We start from the raw sequence: 22,639 nt of genomic DNA on the forward strand, positions 1-22,639 counted from the left end.
TGTCTATGGAGATGGTTCACATCTCCACTCCAATACGCCTGAAGCCGAACGCCTGAAGCTCAAACAAGTTCCGGACCCTTTTTTGTCGCGTATCGGGCGGTTTGGTCGTTTTTGAGCGTTTCTATTTCCCATAGAAAGTAATGAAAAAGGCTCGATTTAAGCGACTAGCGTGACAACGAGCTTTTGCTACGGGCGTTTTGTCGCTTTAATCAATAGAACATTTCACCCAGGCAGAAGATAAAAAAAATCTACCGACATAGCAACAAGTGATGAAAAGATGATCTTTTTTCCTATTGGCTAAAATAAAAAACGTCGAAGTACAAAAACGTCGGACGACGCTGTATGCAAACGCGCAAATAAGCATGAATACGCGCAAAACGCCGGAATAAAACGCCGGAAAAAACGACCGAACGACTGACGCTTAGGTGTGAATGCAGCCTTAGCAATGAACATTTAGTATATTCTAGGAAGTAAAGAAGAAATAACTCTACAACACACTTTGTTTTACTTTAAACAGAAGTCATTTTCCATATCTTTAATAAATATGCGCATTTCCAGAACAAAAGAAAAGTCGTTCATGATTTTCTTGAAATGTTCAGAAACTCAGCATGATTATAAAAAGGCACCATATTAATTCTGGGAGAATTTGTACAAATTCCCGTGAAGGTTCTCCCAGGCAAGCAATGCCCTTTAGAAGTTCAGTGACTTATCATGGTAGAGGCATGTATTGACCTCCATCCTTCATAAACCGAAGGGGGTATACTCTCTTGCATGTTAGCCCTTGTGATAGTTCATTGCACACATTATATCCTTCAAGAAACAAATATTTTCAGTTTATCTAAAGGAGAAGAGATCACCTGTCAAAGGTAACTGTTTATCCAGTACGGCCAAATGATGTCTTTAAATATTAATGCTTGTTTGGCATATACTTTGAGTGACAAGCATGTCAGATTCATAGAACACCTTAACTGCCAAAGCATAAAGTCTAACATTCTGCAGCTCTGCTCCCATTCACAACCTGCCAGGTAAGTTATAGGGTTTTATTTCTGCTCTTCATTGCTTTCATCAGGAAAAGCTTTCCTTAAGTGTGCGTGTGTCCTTTGTATCTTATAGAAGACATCTTGAAAATCAGAATGGCATCCGTTTCCGAAACACGCCACTCATATAAGCCCTTGAAAAAGCATATGTCATTTGCGCTCCATGTTATTGGTGTTATAGTTTCCTTCGATGATAAGGTATCATAATTTAGAAAAAATGCATGTAAAGAAAAAACAAAACAACATTAAATAATGTTGATTCACTTGGTGTTGCACAACCAATGAGTGTCCAGAGATAGCACGCAGCAATGAAATGTACTGCATGACAACACAGTTGTGAAGTTCCTTGAGTACAACCCTTTTCTCGCACATAAGGCCCCTCATAATAATCATAATCTTCTTTAGAAGAGAACAAATCTTAAAAATCCTTCAACTTTTTTTGCTTTAAAGATAATAAAAGGTTCAGAGTATAAAATGCAAGCAAGTTCATGACTGATAGTAAAGAAGACCGAACTTCCTGGAGTGAAGTTTACTTCTGCTGTGCAAATGGACACAGTTTTTTTTTTTTTGCAAGTTGGAAAGACTGGGTCCCTTGGAGGCCTGAGTTCCATTTGTCCTGAACCAAAGAAAACGGCTGCACCATCCTCATATCCTTATATGGAAGGTACTAGAAAGGAGAAACAAGGCAAAAGTTTTATTAAGTAACTTGATATGCAATCTGCAGCCAAAGTCTTATTACGTCTGTGTCATATGGAATGAATGACCTGGGCTTACTGAGCTATTGAAGTGTCCGGAGTTCATGTCCAAATTGCAGGGAAGAAGAGACTGATTCAGAGGTTACCTACTACAGGACTGTCCTCCACGTCAGCAATGTTAAATCTGTTAAAATTACTGCATAAAGCAGAGTTCCTTGTTAGGCTGTCGAGGAACTCGACAAGGCAAGTTTCTCCATTCCCATCAAGGAAATAGAGAACATGCTCTCTTTTTGGCTCGTCGAGTTTCTCGACAGTTTCCTTGACGAAAATGTACACACGACCGGTTTCCTCGGCAAAAAATATCTCCCAGCAAGTTTCTTGCTGGTTTTTGCCGAGAAACTCGGTCGTGTGTACGAGGCTTAAGGCTTACACTGTGCTTTTGTCCTATAATACTGGGAATATAGTTAGGCCCCAGAATGCTTGCCCAGTAGAGACTGTTAGCAAGTGAAGCTGGCCATAGATTAATTGAAATTTGTCTAGTTCAATTGAATTGTGGGGCCGAGCCTATTCAACTGAAGTTGATCGTTAGTTTACATTATGTCGAATGGGCTTGTTGAAAAATTATCGATCAGCCAGCTGCAGCCGTAAGTCAGTGTATTCTATCCCGCTGTCAGAATACAATGTTCCAGCGGGGAATATTTCTCTATCAACCTTGCTTGTGTGGATTGAGAAAAACACTTTTTTCCCCAACAGACTAATTAAAAAAAAATGAAATGATCTATGGCCAGCTTAAAGTGGAACTTCAGTCTATTTTTAAAGTTGCTGTTGTTGGAATCATTTTCCCTCTCTTATAACTCTAATGGATATAAAAAAAAAAAAAATTTGTTTAGATCTCTTCATACCCTTTTTTTTTCCTCTCTACTTTCTGCTGTGATCGCCTAGGCAAATTATATAGTGTGTTCTCATGTTGACTCCTAGGATATCTACATCACAAATCCTAGGAGTATTCATGCAACTTTTTTTTCTTCTCCTAAGATCTCTGTGCTTGAGAGGGTGGAGGAGGGTGGGGGCAGTGAGGCAGCGGGCAGAGAGGCTTGTCCAGAGGCTATAGCCCAGTCAATGAGAGGGTGGAGGAGGGCAGGAGAAGCTGGGCAAAGAGGCTTGTCCAGAGGCTATGGCTCAGTCAATGAGAGGGTGGGAGAAGCGGGTCAAAGAGGCTTGTCCAGAAGCTATAGCTCAGTCAATAAGAGGGCAGAGGTGGGCGGGGGAAGGAGGGCAGAAAAACTTGTCCAGAGGCTATGGCTCAGTCTATGAGTGGGTGGAGCAGGGAAGAGAAGGAGGGCAGAGAGGCATGTCCAGTCATTGAGAGGGTGGAGAAATGATCCTGCGATCGGCCAACAACACTGACAGTATGAGTGCCACATGGAGCAAGAATTATCGCCGTGGGGGCAGTGGGGTGTGCTCTGGCTGGGGACAAGCACATTGCCGCGTGCATGACAAAACTCCAAACATTAGGTCAGTTCAATGGCAGCATAGGAGATCACTAATTCGGTCACTCTGTAATTCGAACCACAGAGTTGGGCTGTGTATATCCATAGATACACACAGCTTAAAAACCTGCCCTCCCCCCACTCTCTGTTTACAGAATTAGATTGACAGCAGCAGGAGAGGAGCAAATTGGTCCCGCTGCCTCTGTCCTTTGTGTGCAAGGAGAAAGGAGAGAGACACTATAGATGGACACAGTGCTGGATCGAGTGAGGACCAGGTAAGTATTGGGGGGGAGGCATACAAACACTGGACAATTTTTTAAAAAATGTCATACCTTAAAAAGAACAAATCTGTCTGGACACAAGAGCAATACACAGGGATTCATCACACATGAATAAAAATCTGTAAGTGTAGAGATCCAGCCCCATCACAACAGAAAAGGCTTCCTAGTAGAAGAGCATCCTGTCCAACAAAGCTTCCCCCTGAACAAGAGCAGAAGAGGGGGTGGGGGAAGCGAAGAAATGCCCAAGGAGGCAAGACACCAGAAGAGGGGCGGAGGAAGAGTGAGCAATAGCCACCTTATTCCACAACAATAAGGGGAGGAAAAAAGGGGAGAAGGGAAGAAGGGCGGTTTCCCGCGCAATCCAGTACACCATGTAATTCAATCAGACTGTATGAGCAGTCATATGGATAGCTAAGAGCGGTCCAGGCTCAAATGATCATTAAAGACAATCCAGAGGTCCCAAATCTTCAAGAACTTAGCATGAGTGTCCGTTAGGATAGATGTGAACTTCTCATGGACTATGGTTCCCATGAACCGCTGTTAGACCTCAGCAAAATTAAGAAAAGGCTGCTGCCAAGCTCTAGCTAATGTCTGTCCAGCTGCCGGGAAGACAAACCCCTCTAGCTTTCTGTGGGCTTTAGTCAAGGATGGAATGAGCTTATGCAGCAAGGCTTCCCAAGGATCACATGCCAGCAAAATGTTTAGAACTGATCTGATCAATGAGTAGATCTTGGCCCAGAATCTTATGGCTTTAAGGCAGGACCACGAGAGGGGACAAATTTCACTACCCGCACTGGGGTCATATACCAATTGGAGAGGAGCTTGTAGGTGTTCTCCGGGCTATTTAGGGGTATCAAGACAAATTTTGTTCGACAAGGAATCATCCAGACATTTGCCTAAGTCCGCTTCCCACTTTGTAACGTAGAAAGGGCCCCCGAGTTGTGAGTCAAGGAGCTGTAAAGGTCGGACACCAAACACTTCATCTCAGTGGCAAGAGTTTACCATTGCTCAAGTAAGTAGTCATCAAGTCATGCAAGATGCCATCAAGAATTCCTATACATATTTAGTCCCTCGCATTTTTCACCAGTGAAACTCTGTTGGGTTGTCATTAGCTGGTGGAAATGGGGGGGGGGTCTAAGATAGCGGATTAAGGCAAATGGGAGGAAATAAGTTGAGCAGACAAAGGAGGATAATTAGCCTGGTAAAGAGAATCGTATGATGGGGCTAGACGGGCACCCAAATACGGTAAGGAAGTAGGCCATGAGAAATTACAGTTGGGGCGGATAACCAATAGCTAATCTGGGGCGAGGGAAAGGTTTAAGACTTAAGCCCTGTACACACGATCGGTTTGTCCGATGAAAACAGACCGATGGACTGTTTTTATCGGACAAACTGATCATGTGTGGGCCCCATCGGTTTGTTTTCCATCGGTGAAAAAAAATAGAACATGCTTTAAATTTTTCCTATGGATAAAAAAACGATAGAAAAATCCTATCGTCTGTGTGGAACTCCATCAGACAAAAATCCACGCATGCTCAGAATCAAGTCGACGTATGCTTGGAAGCATTGAACTTCATTTTTTCGGCTCGTCATAGTGTTGTACGTCACCGCGTTTGGACACGATCGGATTTTTGACCGATGGTGTGTAGGCAAGACTGATGAATGTCAGCTTCATCGGATATCCGATGAAAAAATCCATCGGATTAGATTCCATCAGATATCCGATCGTGTGTACGAGGCTTTAGAGTCATTTACGTGAAGGTGGGATGTGGATCCAAAGTAAAAAAGGAGAGCAAAAAGGTTCGACAAAGAGGTATGGGAGTCATACAAAAATATGTATTCAGCGAACATTATTTTATAATGTTCGATCGCTAGTTCCAGGCTTTCAATGTCTGGACAAGTGCGGATGGCCGCAGCCAAGGGTTAGAGCTCCAGAATAAACAGTATTGGGGACGGGGGCATACCTGTCAGGTGCCCCTACACACTGGAAAAGGCTCAGAGGTCAGCATATTTAAAGAATGCAGACAGGCAAGTGTAGAATGCGGAAATCCAAGAAAGGAAGGTGGCGCTGAAGCCCCATCATTGGATGGCAAAGAACAGGTAGGCCCAGAAAATGGTATCAAAAGCTTTGTGAACATCAAGGGACAATAACATGGCAGGGTGGGAGAGAGGTTTGGCTAAATGTGTGAGATGCACCACCCTGCAGATATTGTCACCTGGGCCCCCGAAGCAGGACAAACACGGCCTGATCTTAAGCAATCAGATGGCCTAGGAAAGTGTTCAGTCTAGAAACTAGGATTTTCTCTTTCTCCTCTTGAAAAGATACAATGAATCCTTTTCTCTTTACCGCAAGAGAATAATGTAAACAAAATGTCTGTGTAAAAAAAAAGAGAAAAAAAAACAGATAAAAAGCTAGATCAGGGTTTGATTTGGGTCAGTGTCAGGATCTTTTAGGTCTGGTGACACTAAAGAGGGGGGAGGGGACAGGACCGCCGGCGGGGGGACCTAAGTAGAGGAGGATCAGGGCTGCTCTGTGCAAAACCATTGTATGTCATGTTTGTTATTTTAATTAAAACAAATTAAGCTTTACAACCACTTTATGGGATAACATATGGCTACTAAATGGAACTTTAACACAAATCATTTGAAATAACCATTGGTTTAATTAGGCACATTACCTGAGAAAATCTGGGGCTTTTGAAATCATATTCTCAAAGTCTGCAAATGCTAATTTGCCATCACCATCCATGTCAGCCTCCTCAATAACCTTCTCACATACCAATGTCACCTCTTCCTCTTCCAATTCTTCTCGTGTCACCTTGTTAAGAGTCTGCTCCAGATCAGACTTACAAATGAAATTATCTGTATTGAAATCTGAGCAGGAAGAAAAAAATCCACACATAAGGGCCTCATGCTCACTAAGCAGTATTTCGCAGCTGCTTCAAGACATTGCACAATAGAGATCTTTCCTAGACAAGCAACACATTAATGAGACCTGTCCATAAAGACATCAATACTCAAGGCATATTACAAGCACATGGGCACTTTGTTCTGATTTAAAAAAAGAATAGCGAAACTTATATGAATCTTTGATATCTGTGAATGTTTAAACATGTACACAACAGGGTTGATTTACTAAAGGCAAAAAGGCATTTTTTTTTGCAAGGAAACTTGCACTTTGCAAGGGAATTCACCCCAAAGCTTAGTAAAAAGGGTGAAGCTCTACTGACTGTCATCACCCAATCATCTGCAAGCAAATTTTTTATTATTTTTTCTCACATGTGATTGTGCATTCTTTGCAAAGTGAAATGTCACTGAGGAAAACTCCCTTGCAATGTGCAAGTTCCCTTGCAAGGTGAACAGCCAATTTGCCTTTAGTAAATCAATCCCAATGAGAGATTTAACCTCCCTGGCGGTATGATTATTTCAGAAAAAAGGTGCTGAAAGCGGTACCATTATTTGCAAGGGAATTTGGTGTTTTACATTGTAGGCCTGTAATTCTTAGAAATAACTCACTTAAACCTGACAAAACAAGAGTCTAGTAGGCATCCCAGGTATGACAAGTTTCTTGCTGGTTTTTGCCGAGAAACTCGGTCGTGTGTACGAGTTCTCAGAGTAGCTTGTTTTTAAAGATTTTAGCATTGATGGTCCAAAGCTCTGTTTTACAAGTGCCTGACACCCTGACCACATCTCTGCTAATTTTCTTGAAGCACTTAAAGCGGGAGTTCACCCAATTCCTTTTTTTTTTCTATTTTCCCCTTAGATTCCTGCTCGTTGTGTCTAGGGGAATCGGCTATTTGTTTTAAAATATGATCCGTACTTACCCGTTTTCGAGATGCATCTTCTTCCGTCGCTTCCGGGTATGGGTCTTCGGGAGCGGGCGTTCCATCTTGATTGACAGTCTTCCGAGAGGCTTCCGACGGTCGCATCCATCGCGTCACTCGTAGCCGAAAGAAGCCGAACGTCGGTGCGGCTCTATACTGTGCCTGCGCACCGACGTTCGGCTTCTTTCGGAAAATCGTGACGCGATGGATGCGACCGTCGGAAGCCTCTCGGAAGACTGTCAATCAAGAAGGAACGCCCGCTCCCGAAGACCCATACCCGGAAGCGGCGGAGAAGATGCATCTCGTAAACGGGTAAGTACGGATCATATTTTAAAACAAATAGCCGATTCCCCTAGACAAAACGAGCATGAAGCGAAGGGGAAAATGTGTAAGGTATGGGTGAACCTCCGCTTTAATGTTTGTTTTATTCTGTGGGTGTCACCCGACCTGGCTACTTCCTGCACAACATGATCCCGGACGGGGTGCGGAAGGTGAAGGGGATGGTAACTACTAGGCAACCCGTTGTTAATGGGTGAACTGTACTGTCACATTCTAATGGTCAGTGTCTTTTGTACACAAATTTGTTCTGGACTTTGTTGTTTGTCCATTCTTTTCAATAAATAAAAAAAGAAACTTGACTTGTATTTTGGTGCAGAGTTTTAGTAAAATCAATAAGCCAATTACGCAGGTAGAAAATACAGTTTCTGAGGGTTTTCTGTATACAGTGTACAGAATGCCTTCTGGTTGCCTTATTGCGTTGAATTTTACTGAAGATTACAAAGTCTGCAGATTGAAAAAGAAAATACAATTTCTAATAACATTAATTTGCAATATACAGTAGCTTGTGTAGCAATTGTGTAAAATATATATATATCTTTTCAATTGCTATATTTCTTCACAAGAGCGGATGTGCACCCCAAAGCAGCCCCTGTAAACAATTTGGTTGGTGCTGGCTCACTGATCTGTGCGCTGTCATTGATGGGGTGACACCATTGCGGTCGGATATCACTTTCTACTTGGTGTCACCCCTGTGGCGGGTGCAGTCCGCACCCATATAACAAAGCCCCTGATCCAAACATAAAAAGACAAACAAAAAAATGGAGCGGGAGATAGAAACGGAAAGAGTGCAAAAGATGGACAAAATTATAAAGATAGAAAGAAAAGGAGACAAGGAATGAAGGAGATGAAGACAGAGGGAAGAAAGAGACAAAGTACCTTTCTCCTTATCCCCCCTAGAATATTGCCTATTAATCCCCACCCCTATTTACAGGGATTTGTTGGAAGGTCTGCTATAAAACACTGCACATGCCCCTGTATTTATTACATAACCTTTACCATAGATTTTAAAGGCATAGATTGCTTTCAGCTCACGGGGAGCCATTTCACTCATCACAGAGAACATATCTACAAAGTCATTGAAGCTGAGATTGCCCTCTCCATCTTCTGAGAATGCCTGCACAATTCTCTCCTTGAAAGGGTTTTCCTGGAAAAAGAGAAAGAGGTCATTTTAGTTGTGTCATTGTGATGTATGACATCATCTTATCGCAACCTAATTGTGACATGTTTCTTCTATACAGAGGCAGCAGAACAAGCTAACAGCGTGTCACAAATTGAAACAAGACAAATGAGTTAGGATGGGTGATGCTGACCAGAAGACAAAAGATTTTTACAGTAATTATTCCGCTGTTTTGCAGGCACAGTCTATAGATTACAAAACAAAGGCTAATGCTGACTAAACTGTATTCCATAAGACCTCCCCATTTAGGTCAACAGTGAAATCTGAAATGCACTCTTTGTGGGCTAGATCGTGCAATGGGGGCATTTTTGCACTCCTAGTACCCAAATTTAGATAAAGAAAATTTTATATGTACAATATATATATATATATATATATATATATATATATATATATATATATACACAAACACATACATATATAGATATACAGTATATATATATACGCTGAGCAAAATTATAAACGCAACGCAATGGAGCATGGGGGAGCTCATGTCCAAAATGGGGGTGGGAGTGACACAGCCCCAAATCCACAATGGCTCAAAAGTGATATGGTCCAGAAATATTTAGACAGAATAAAGGTGGATAAAGCACCTGGACCAGATGGCATCCACCCACGGATCCTAGGTGAGTTGAGCTCTGTCATTTCAAAGCCACTGTATCTAATATTTAGGGACTCATTAATGACAGGAATAGTACCACTGGATTGGCGTAGAGCCAATGTGGTGCCTATATTTAAAAAGGGAACAAAGTCTTTACCAAGTAACTATAGACCTGTTAGTCTAACTTCTATAGTTGGGAAGATACTGGAACGTTTAATAAAAGACCACATGGATGAGTTCTTGCAGGAAAAAAACTATTTAAGCAGCAGACAACATGGATTCATGAAAGACAGAAGTTGTCAGACAAACCTGATTTCCTTTTATGAAGAGGTAAGTAAAACCCTGGACAGAGGCGTGGCTGTGGACGTGATATATTTGGATTTTGCAAAAGCGTTCGATACAGTTCCACACACACGGCTCATGTGTAAGGTAAGGTCTACAGGATTGGATATATCAGTTTGTAAATGGATAGAAAATTGGCTGAAAGCCAGAATTCAGAGAGTCGTGGTTAATGATTCTTACTCTGAATGGTCCAATGTTATCAGTGGTGTACCCCAAGGTTCAGTGCTGGGACCCTTACTTTTCAATATATTTATAAATGATATTGGATCTGGGATCAAAAGTAACATTTCTGTCTTTGCAGATGACACCAAGCTATGCAGTGGAATAACGTCCTTGCAGGATGTCTCCAATTTACAAGCCGACCTCAATGCTCTGTCTAATTGGGCGACTGAGTGGCAGATGAGGTTTAATGTTGATAAATGTAAAGTTATGCACTTGGGGGCTAAGAATATGCATGCATCATACATACTAGGGGGAGTACAACTGGGGGGATCTGTAGTGGAGAAGGATCTGGGGGTTTTAGTTGATCATAAGCTCAATAATGGCATGCAATGCCAAGCTGCGGTTTCCAAAGCGAGCAAAGTCCTTTCTTGTATTAAGAGAGGTATGGACTCCCGAGACAGAGATATAATTTTGCCCCTGTACAAATCATTAGTAAGACCTCATCTGGAATATGCAGTTCAGTTTTGGGCACCAGTTCTCAAAAAGGATATCGGAGAACTGGAGAAAGTGCAGAGAAGAGCAACCAAACTGATAAGAGGCATGGAGGAGCTCAGCTATGAGGAAAGATTAGAAGAACTAAATCTATTCACTCTTGAGAAGAGGAGAATTAGGGGGGATATGATCAACATGTACAAATATATAAGAGGTCCATACAGTGAACTTGGTGTTGAGTTATTCACTTTACGGTCAACACTGAGGACAAGGGGGCACTCTTTACGTCTAGAGGAAAAGAGATTTCACCTCCAAATACGGAAAGGTTTTTTCACAGTAAGAGCTGTGAAAATGTGGAACAGACTCCCTCCAGAGGTGGTTCTGGCCAGCTCAGTAGATTGCTTTAAGAAAGGCCTGGATTCTTTCCTAAATGTACATAAAATAACTGAGTACTAAGATTTGTAGGTAAAGTTGATCCAGGGTAAATCCGATTGCCTCTCGGGGATCAGGAAGGAATTTTTTCCCCTGCTGTAGCAAATTGGATCATGCTCTGCTGGGGTTTTTTGCCTTCCTCTGGATCAACTGTGGGTATGGAGTTGGGTGTATGGGATTGTATTGTGTTTTTTATTTTGTTTGTTTATTTTTTTGAGGTTGAACTGGATGGACTTGTGTCTTTTTTCAACCTGACTAACTATGTAACTATGTAACTATGTAACACTTTTGTTTTTTCCCCTATTTATCATGAGCTGAACTCAAAGATCTACAACTTTTTCTATGTACACAAAAGACCTATTTCTCTCAAATATTGTTCACAAATCTGTGAGTGAGTGAGAAACTTATATAGCTTAACACATGCAAACTGAATTGCCTCTGGGCACCTAGTATCCTTTCCCTATTGTACTTTTGAGTTTTTTTCTGAGTAATCTGTGTAAAGCCAGTAATACACGGTTTGAATTTCGAAAACAATTTTCTTTCGAAAATCATATCAAAGAATTTCCGTACGAATTTCACACCGTTAGTGGGCTGCAGCAACAGCCGACTTTCGTGCGGCAATCAAATTTGAGGAATCACACATGTTGAAATTTTTTGCGCATGTGCAAGAAAAGAAAATTCTCAGAGAGAAAAGAATATTCCCGGCCACGAAAATTATTTTCTGTAGCAACAAGGCTTGGTCGGCCGAATTTCGAAAATCAATGATGGCATCATCGGATCACAAAAAAAAAAAAATAATCTGATTTTTAAAGGAAAATTTGTTCAACATTCAACCGTGTATGGCCTGCATTAAAAGGCCACTCTACAGTAAAATGTGCAGTTTTATCACAAAGCACAATGCCACAGATGTCGCAAATTTTGAGGAAGCGTACAATTGGCATGCTGACTGCATAAATGTCTACCAGAGCTGTGGCCCTTGACCTGAATGTTAATTTCTCTACAATAATCCATGTCCAAAGGCGTTTCAGAGAATTTGGCAGTACATCCAACCGGCCTCACAACTGGAGACCACGCGTAACCACACAAGCCTAGTACCTCCACATCCAGCATCTTCACCTCCAAGATCGTCTGAGAGCAGACACTCGGACAGCTGCTGCAACAATCGGTTTGCATAACCAAAGAATTTCTGCACAAACTGTCAGAAACCGTCTCAGCGAAGCTCATCTGCAGGCTCATCGTCCTCATCAGGGTCTTGACCTGACTGCAGTTCGTTGTCGTAACCGACTTGAGTGGGAAAATGCTCACATTCAACGGTCTCTGGCACTTTGGAGAGGTTTTTTCTTCATGGATGAATCCTGGTTTTCACTGTACAGGACAGATGGCAGACAGCATGTATGGGATGGTGTGGGTGAGCGGTTTGCTGATGTCAATGTTGTGGATCGAGTGGCCCATGGTGGCGGTGGGGTTATGGTATGGGCAGGTGTATGCTATGGACAACGAACACAGGTGCATTTTATTGATGGCATTTTGAATGCACAGAGATACAGTGACAAGATCCTGAGGCCCATTGTTGTGCCATTTATTCACAACCATCACCTCATGGTGCAGCATGATAATGCACAGCCCCATGTTGCAAGGATCTGTACACAACACCTGGAAGCTGAAAACATCCCAGTTCTTGCATGGCCAGAATACTCACCAGACAGGTCACCCATTGAGCATGTTTGGAAAGTTCTGGATCGGTGTATACGACAGCGTAATCCAGTTCCTGCCAATATCCAGCAACTTCGCACAGTCATTGAAGAGGAATGGACCAACATTGCACAGGCCACAATCAACAATCTGATTAACTCTATGCAAAGGAGATGTGCTGCACTGCATGAGGCAATTGGTGGTCATACCAGATACTGACTGGTTTTTGGACCCCCCCCCAATACAGTAAAAAATGCACATTTTAGAGTGGCCTTTTATTGTTGCCAGCCTAAGGCCTTGTACACACGACCGGTTTCCTCGGCAGAATCCATCAAGAAACTTGGTGGGAGATTTTTTTTGCCGAGGAAACTGGTCGTGTGTACATTTTTCAGGGAGGAAACTGTCGAGGAACTCGACGAGCCAAAAAGAGAGCATGTTCTCTTTTTCCTAGACGGGAATGGAGAAAATTGCCTAACAAGAACTCGACGAGGAAAACCATGTGTTTCGCCCGCCGAGTTCCTCGGTCGTGTGTACGAGGCCTTAGGCACACCTGTGCAATAATCATGATGTCTAATCAGCATCTTGGTATGCCACACCTGTGAGGTAGATGGATTATCTCAGCAAAGGAGAATTGCTCACTAACACAGATTTAGACAGATTTGTGAACATTATTTCAGAGAAATAGGCCTTTTGTGTACATAGAAAAAGTCATAGATCTTCAGATCATGATAAATTGGGGCAAACACAAAAGTTTTGCGTTTATAATTTTGCTCAGTGTATATACACACTATATTACCAAAAGTATTGGGATGCCTGCCTTTACATGCACATGAACTTTAATGGCATCTCAGTCTTAGTCTGTAAGGTTTAATATTGAGTTGGCCCACCCTTTGCAGCTATAACAGCTTCAACTCTTCTGGGAAGGCTGTCCACAAGGTTTAGGAGTGTGTCTATGGGAATGTATGCCGACGCCTTAAGAATTCCCTTCGCTGGCACTAAGGGGCTAAGCCCAACCCCTGAAAAACAACCCTACACCATAATCCCCCCTCCACCAAATGATTTGGACCAGTGCACAAAGCAAGGTCCATAAAGACAGGGATGAGTGCGTTTGGGGTGGAGGAACATGACTGGCCTGCACAGAGTCCAACCCAATAGAACACTTTTGGGATGAATTAGAGCGGAGACTGCGAGCCAGGTCTACTAGTCCAACATCAGTTCCTTACCTCACAGGCATGCTTCTGGAACAATGGTTAAACATTCCCATAGACACACTCCTAAACCTTGTGGACAGCCTTCCCAGTTGAAGCTGTTGAAGCTGTTTTAGCTGCAAAAAGTGAGCCAACTCAATATTGAACCCTACGGACTAAGACTGGAATGCCATTAAAATTCACGTGCGTGTAAAGGCAGGCGTCCCAATACTATATACATACATACATACTATATATATTTACTGAAATATCTGTTATAGCTCTTCACCATGTAGCCAAGGGCAACAAAGTTTGAAAGTTTGAGGCTTTGCTATAAACTTACGATATCTGATTGGCCGCTACTGGCTTCTATACTTTCCACCGGCTTAGTAAAAAGCCTGACAGTGCATTTGCCACCCTTTTGTATAGATTATTACACAAAACCTGTTCACTATAGTTTTCCAGAGCTGCAGTCACACGTTTTTGGTTTTGCTTCATAAAATGCATAACACGGAACACTAGTGTTTATGTTTCCAGCTGCTGTTTTTCAAGTGTCAGCAAAGTGATTCTTAATATGCACAATTGACTGCATATCTATCATCAGATGACATTTCTCTTTTCATCCATAAATTCATTAGTCAAACAGGAAAATGGCTAATCAATACCCCATAACCTTTATTTTAACTTCTCTTGAGATCATTTTCTCCTTGACTAACCACAACATTTCCACATGGCTTTTTTTTTATTATGAAAAGATAACTCAACACTAATACAGTAGAACAATTTGAAAAGACAAAAAAGACAAAGCAGAACTAAAGCAACAAACACTGGGAGCAATGTACGGGGTGCTGGTGACTAGTGGCAGTAGACAACAGTGCTGATTCTCCCTTGCTGCTGGTCAGTTCACCCCAAAAATCCTATCTCCAATGAAAGAAATACTTGTAGTATCAGAAAGGCCAATGCATACATCTTCAAAATGTTGTTAGAAGCCTGTTCATGCCTGGAAAAACTTCCACATATCTATATGTTACAGTTACCATAGAACTCCCCTGGTGATACAAAGAAACTCATAGAAGGGTCTGCTGTACTTTGGGGTATCGACTATGCGATTATGGGGGTGATGGCCATCTTGTCCTGTTGCACTGGTGAGTGAAGCTATACATAATGTTGGAAAGTCTCTCCTGAACTCTGGCCTTTAGAGTGGGATAATGTCTACATAAATGCCATGAGGTGCATAATATCCACCAGATGGAAATCCAGATATATACATTCTCTAACCACTTGCTCACCACCAAACTGTAAATTTACGTAATTTGTTTGACATTACATGCAAGGGTTATAGCTGCAGCTAGATGCCATAACCCCCCTGTCTCTTTTTTTTTCCTTAGGCGGCCAACTTTCCGATTAAAGTGATCCCATTAGTGGATTTGCCACGGGATCAATTTTATAAGTGGCAGGAGAGGTGCCCCCCCCCCCTCCCGCCGCTTCCAGTTGTTTCCTAGGCTAACGTTACTGATGGCTGAGCCTGGGAACCATCCAGCATAGGCTGTGTTTTTGCATAAAGATTAGTGATGGCAAGATGGTCACTGCTCATCTCTATGCCCTTAGAGGAATGGAGCGACGTTGACGTCTCTTCCGGTTCTCGAGCCGTGTAAAAAAATGTTTTTATCTTAAAGCAAAAGATTAAGAAAAAATAAATCTTTTGCTGTTAAGGGTAGAGAAGAGATTTGGAGGGACAGTGTAAGAATGTTAAAAATGTAATAATAAAAAAAAATATTTAAAGCGCACCCGTCCCCGCGTGCTCGCACTCAGTAGTGAACGCATACGTAGGTCACATCTGCATATGTAAACAGTGTTTGCACCACACATGTCTGAGCGAGAGAAATAATTCCAGCACTAAACCGCCTCTGTAACTCTAAACTGGTAACCTATAGAAATGTTTAAAGCTTCGATCAATGGAGATCTTTAATACAGTAGTATGGCACCATTCCACGAGTGTGTGCAATTTTAAAGCATTACATGTTAGGTATCTATTTACTTGGCATAACATCATATATATTTCATATTATACAAACAAAATCTGAGTATATATTATTATTTTTTTATTCATTAAAGTGGATTTTTCCCCAAAAAATTGCACTTAAAAAAAGGCTGAGCAAAAATCGTTGACATAAAAAATTCCAAGGACAGACATTTTTTTCTCAAGGGCCTCTGCTAAAAAAAATATATACAATTTTTGGGGTTTCTAAGTAATTGTCTAGCAAAAAATGCTGATTTTATATTGTAAGCAACAAATGTCAGAAAATGACACACTCAGTAAGTGGCTAATATGTCAGATACAAAAAGTGTTGCGCAACACAATATTTTATCAAATATCAACAACGCATGTAAGGTTTCATGCATTGAAGTGCATAAAAATATGTGACAACTCTATAACTATGGATTTTTTTTTTATAGCATTCTTATTATTAAATCTGTTTTAAACCCTTTGAAAAAATCACATGAGTGTGCATCAGGGCAGAGCCTAGTGACATCAGTATGCCCACCAGGAAGTGATGCTAAATCCATGCTGGTTTATGTGAGCTGGGAGTCGGAGCCTTAAAGCGTTTTTTTACCCTAAAAAAAATAAAAAATGGATCCTGTTCCCTTAAAGCATGTTACACAGCACAGTGCTTGTGCTGTGTAATTTGGCCCCCTTTATAACCTAAAATACCTGGCTGATCCGGCCTGGTTCTGCCCTCCCACTTGTAAACTAAACACGGTTTATCATGGCTGCTGAGCCCTGACACTGTGGTCAGTTTAAGTGCCTCCATCATCTGCTCAATCCTATATCCTCCTCTGTCCTCTCTCCTCCCTCCCTCCCTCCCTGCCTGTCAGCTCGTGACAGTGCTGCTCTGCTTCCCTCCTGCTGCAATAATAACTATATTATATTCATCCTATCCCCTCTGTTAAATAACGATATGTGTCCCAGTGTCTGTGCTATATAAAACAGACAGTAGGAGTAAAATGTGAAATGCAATATGTTGATACATTGACACTTATTTATCATGAGATATTTATTAACCACTTAAGGACCACCTCCTGCACATATACGTCGGCAGAATGGCACAGCTGGGCACAAGCACGTACCTGTACGTCCTCTTTAAGTGCCCAGCCGTGGGTCGCGGGCTCGCGCCCGCGACCCGGTCCGAAGCTCCGTGACCGTGGCTGCAGGACCCGATCGCCATCGGAGTCCCGCAATAGGGTCCCCGGAGCTGAAGAACGGGGAGAGCTGTGTGTAAACACACCTTCCCCGTTCTTCACTGTGGCGCTGTCATTGATCATCTGTTCCCTGATATAGGGAAAGGCGATCAATGACGGCACACGTCCAGCCCCGCCCCCCTACAGTTAGAAACACATATGAGGTCACACTTAACCACTTCAGCGCCCCCTAGTGGTTAACTCCCAAACTGCAATTGTCATTTTCACAGTAAACAATGCATTTTTATAGCACTTTTTGCTGTGAAAATGACAATGGTCCCAAAAAAGTGTCAAAATTGTCCGATGTATCCGCCATAATGCCGCAGTCACGAAAAAAATCGCTTATTGCCGCCATTAGTAGTAAAAAAAAAAATATTAATAAAAATGCAATAAAACTATCTCCTATTTTGTAAACGCTATAAATTTTGCGCAAACCAATCGATAAACGCTTATTGCGATTTTTTTTAACAAAAATATGTACAAAAATACGTATCGGCCTAAACTGAGAAAAAATATTGTTTTTTTTTCAAAATTGACGCTCTGGGCCAGATCTACTGATACGCCGGCGTACTTTCAAATTTCCCGTGTCGTATCGTTGTTTTGAATCCTCAAAACAAGATACGACGGCTTCTGGGTTAGATCCGACAGGTGTACGTCTTCGTACGCCTTCGGATCTAAGATGCAATACTTCGGCGTCCGCTGGGTGGCGTTTTCCGCGTCGGGTATGCAAATTAGCGATTTACGATGATCCACGAACGTATGCGCGGCCGTCGCATTTTCTAACGTCGTCTGTAGTCGGCTTTTTCCGGTGTATCGTTAAAGCTGGTATTTTGCGGCGTAAAGATAGACTTGCCATGTTAAGTATGGCCGTCGTTCCCGCGTCGAAATTTGAATTTTTTTTTTGCGTAAGTCCTCAGTGAATAGGGATGGACGTAACTCACGTCTAAGTTCAAAAAATGACGTCGTTGCGATGTCATTTCGCGCAAAGCACGGCGGGAAATTTCTGGATGACGCACGCGCAGTTCATTCGGCGCGGGGACGCGCTTCATTTAAATTAAACCCGCCCCCTGATCGCCGATTTGAATTCCGCCGCCAGAAATACACTACGCCGCCGTAACTTACGGCGCAAAATCGTTGTGGATTCGAAATTCCGCCAGGTAAGGTACGGCGGCGTAGCGTATCTCTGATACGCGCCGCAAGTGCAATTGTATGTGGATCTGGCCCTCTATTTTTGTTTATAGCGCAAAAAACAAAAACCGCAGAGGTGATCAAATACCACCAAAAGAAAGCTCTATTTGTGGGAAAAAAAGGACGCCAATTTTGTTTGGGAGCCACATCACACGACCGCGCAATTGTCAGTTAAAGCGACGCAGTGCCGAATCGCAAAAACTGGCCAGGTCCTTTACCTGCGTAATGGTCCAGGTATTAAGTGGTTAAAGTCTGTAATTCTACCTTTCCCTATTAGTATGAAATGCACGGCTCCATGATTTTAGGTGAAATACACAACTTTCTAATAAAGCAAATGACCTTATAATTTCTACCTACACATCTTTGGCCTAACAATTGTACAGTATATTAAAAACGTTTTGCTCCATTGATGGTAGCTAATATGATCTTTTGTTGCATAGCTCACCGAAAGCTCAGGCATATTAATGATAAGTTGCATGGGCACTCTGACATCTGGATCATCTGTATAATCCATAGGCACAATATTGGGAGCAAGCTCATAGAATATCCCGTGTAACCTGTAAGAAACCACAAAAACCCAATGTATTCCATTTAGTATCAAACAATACTAAATATTCGCTTACTTACCGATAAATCCTGAAAAGTTATTAGTAATTGCAACGCCAGTACTAGAAATTATTTATTATTTTTCATTGTTGTAAGGAAGGCTATAAGTATTGGAGACAAATACCACAAGTCATATTTCTTTATGTTTCACCTAAACCGTGCTATATATCTTACACAACAGAACCCATGTCTGAAGTCTACTTAACTAGCCACCCATCAAGAAGATGTCAATACCAACAAACTGCTGCCTATTAGCCTGTGTCATCCACTACCTGTCTGTGTAACATGTCCTTGAAAAGATATTAAGCTCCCTGCACCTAGTGGGTGGAGTCTGGGGAGCAGCGAGCGCAGCCAGCCTACAACTCCCAGTGGGATCTTCTTGGACACCGTAGTGGCTGAGTCTGACTCACTGGCTCGGCGTGCAAGGAGGAGCACCTGTCCTGCTGAGCCTGAGCTGGCAGCTGCCATTGGCCCATTGCTGAGGTCATGGAGAGAGACCCTGACACCCCCACATGATCATCCCATCTATCTCCCCCCCTATACACCTCATTTACCCTGCCCCTGTGCCCATCCAGTAACCTCAAAATATCCCTTAACACTGGGAGCTGCCCAAGTGCCCATGGCCTGTGGATCCTGCTGGGAGCTAGCTGCTGACCTGTGGGGTCCTGCTAGCTGTGGACCTGTGGGATCCTGCTGGCTGCGGACCTGTGGTATCATTCTGGCCATGGACCTGTGGGGTCCTGCTGAATGCTGACCTGTGGGGTCCTGCTGAATGCTGACCAGTGGGGTCCTGCTGGCCGCTGACCTGTGGGTTGTGGGATGCTGCTGGTCGCTGGCCATGGCCTATGGGACAGCAGCCAGCATGACCCAGAGGTCAGCAGGACCCACAGGTCTGCAGTCAGCTCCCAGCAGGATCCACAGGCTGCGAACCTGTGGGGTCCTGCTGGCCGCTGACCAGTGTGGTCCTGCTGGATGCTGACCTGTGGGGTCCTGCTGGCCGCTAACCTGTGGGATCCTGCTTGCCCCTGTCCAGTGACCTAGGGGTCCTGCTGGCCATGGCCTACAGGCCAGCAGGACCCATAGGTCAGTGGCCAGCAGAATCCACAGCCAGCTCCCAGCAGGACCCACAAGCTGTGGGTCCTGCTGGGAGCTGACTGCGGACCTGTGAGCCCTGCTGGCCACTGACCTGTGGGTCCTGCTGGCCGCTGCAGAGCAAACACTTCGAAGCATCTGGCAGTAAGCAGTGACTGGTAGAAAGCAGTAACTACCACTGTATATACTAGTTTAATGTTTTTGAAGTGGGATGTGAAAACTTGTCCTGTGGCTCTCCCTGGGCTAAATGGTTTTCAATAATGGCAGGGCTTGGCTATAAAGTCAGGTTAAACTAAATCTGAGGGGGCACAGTGGAGGTTTAAAGGACCGGGGTCTTGAGTGATCGTGTCATACTTTGCTATTAGCCCATGACAAATATATTTAAATATATTCCTCTACCACAGCTGATTAACAAAAGCTTTTAGAAAACCCTAGACTATACTATAGGATGGGAATTCTAACATTGGCCAGCCAGTACCAGACCAAGACTTTATGCCCAGTACACCTAATGCAGATAGCTCTTCTACAATGTGTTCACAGAATACTTCCCTTGCTTCCTTGTTTAATGCCTTCCCTAGCCCTGTTCACCATGTGCTCCAGTGTTAATTTTGACAGCAAATTTTGATTTAGTTTTAGTCTTATGACTAAAATGGCATTTTAGTTTTAGTCCCATTTTAATCTTCTTCAATTGTTTTAGTTTTAGTTGTATTTAGTCGCCTAAATCTCCAGTACATTTTAGTCAACTAAAATGTCCTACGTTTTAGTCTACTAAAATCTCCAGTACATTTTAGTCGACTAAAACTAATTTTAGTCATCTAAAATCAAATGGGTGTATTTAAATTGTATTTAAATTGTAATGTATTAGTTAACATTTCTCTACAATTTCCAAACTCATTATATACTGCTGGGGTGAAAAATCTAATAGGTTGTTTTTTATGGTATTGAGGTATGAACATGCACTATAGACCAGTGTTCATTTTGAAGTCAAAAGACACGATTCTTGTCAAGCTTGCCTTGCATACACACGATCGTGAAAACAAAAATCTTGAGCAAAGAGCGGTGACGTACAACACGTACGACGGCACTATAAAGGGGAAGTTCCAGTTGATTGGCGGCACCCTTTGGGCTTATTATGCAAATTTCTCTTCTCATAAACTCAAACGAGATTCTGGCCAGATTTCCTGATGAGAAACCTAAATGCCTCGTACACACGAACGGAAATCTCGGCAAGAAGCAATTTTCTTGCTGGTTTTTGCTTCTGAGCATGCGTGTTTTTTTCCCCATTGTTAAAGCCTACACACGACAGTTTTTCACGACGTGAAAAACAACGAAGTGAAAAAAAGGACGAGAAAAAATAGAGCATGTTCTAAATTTTTAATGCCCATTTTTCACGTCAAGAAAAATGCTCTGGAGCCCACACGTCTCGTCATGAAAAATGGTCGTGTATACGCGGCATTAGTCTTTTGACTAAATGGCATTTTAGTTTTAGTCCCATTTAAGTCTTTTGACTAAAATGCCATTTTAGTCGTATTTTAGTAATCTCATTTGTTTTAGTTTTAGTCGTATTTTAGTCGACTAAAATAGTGTTCATTTAGTCGACTAAAATGTTTTAGTCGACGAAATTAACAACTTGAAAAACTTTAAATTGGGCTCTGCATGGGCAGACTGTTACATAAAGTCCCGTTCTAAATCATGTTTCAGAAAATAACAGATCTGTACAAACTCAGTTGCAGCTAGTGACAGCCCATGCAATACAAGAGAGAAAAAAAAGACAGAATTATTCAGTAGCCATATGTCTTATTGACTATAGAAACAATGGTGAATGGGAATGTATGCACGTAATTAAAAGCAAACAGACATTCTCTAAAGCTTTGTACACACGACTGAGAATCTCGTCAGAAAAAAACCTTTTGTTTTCCCTGACGAGATTCTTGGCAAGAAACTCTTGCCGCCCGAGTGTACAGACTTTGGTTTCAAAAGAACCGCGGTTCTCTTGAAAGGAAAGAACGCGGTGACGTCATCGCGTACGACGAGCATGCGCTCGTCACATTCGATGCCGTCGCCGCCATCTTGCTTCACCCTACCTATGCCGTGGAAGCTACCACGCATGCGTCAAAGTCATTTTGAGCATGCGCGGGTTTCCACGGCGACAGGTAAGTATACACACTCTCGGGTTTCTCGTCGGGAAACAGGCCGACAAGAATCTCGACGAGAAAAAAGAGAGCAGGTTCTCTTTTTTTCTCGTCGAGATTCTGACCAGATTTCCTGATGAGAAACCTGAATGCCTCGTACACACGAACGGTAATCTCGGCAAGAAGCAGTTTTCTTGCTGGTTTTTCCAGAGAAAACCGGTCGTGTGTACGAGGCTTTACATGCCATTTTTGAAGTCTAAACACAAATAAACTCAACCAGAAATACAGGAAGATGACCATATCTGGAGATACATTTGCTTTTCAGGACCCATACATTATTATTTTTTTTACTGTATATAAGGCTTGTTGTTTCTGGAAGAATTTAAAAAAAATGTCTTTGTTGCTTTTGACTAATGTTTCACTTACCGAAGTATTTCTTTTCTTGTGAAGAAAGTACAATCCTAAAGAAACAAAAGAAAAAGAGTAAAAAAAACGTTATTATTAATATTCATGCAGTACAAAAACTCACATATTTCCTCATATTTTTAAATCGAATTCTAGAGATTGTCAAGCATGATTCTATTGTTCTAAAATACTATGCATGCCCAGCCACAGAAATATTAGTAAAAC

At 42.4% G+C, this 22,639-nt stretch overlaps 1 protein-coding gene across 1 annotated transcript in view; it reads right to left on the reverse strand.

Moving 5' to 3' along the window:
- Window positions 1–482: 482 nt before the first annotated feature.
- CIB2 (calcium and integrin binding family member 2) overlaps window positions 483–22,639 on the reverse strand; it is a 40,569-nt gene continuing 18,412 nt past the window's right edge. Inside the window, exons 2-6 of the mRNA XM_040343088.1 lie at window positions 22,436–22,470; window positions 18,625–18,736; window positions 8,663–8,810; window positions 6,182–6,377; window positions 483–1,704 (exon numbers count right to left, since the gene is read on the reverse strand). Of these exons, the coding sequence (XP_040199022.1) occupies window positions 1,683–1,704; window positions 6,182–6,377; window positions 8,663–8,810; window positions 18,625–18,736; window positions 22,436–22,470 (513 nt within the window). The 3' untranslated portion in view covers window positions 483–1,682. The remainder of the gene's footprint in view (window positions 1,705–6,181; window positions 6,378–8,662; window positions 8,811–18,624; window positions 18,737–22,435; window positions 22,471–22,639) is intronic.

The sequence above is a fragment of the Rana temporaria genome, chromosome 3 (assembly GCF_905171775.1).
Source record: "Rana temporaria chromosome 3, aRanTem1.1, whole genome shotgun sequence".
NCBI lineage: Eukaryota > Metazoa > Chordata > Amphibia > Anura > Ranidae > Rana > Rana temporaria.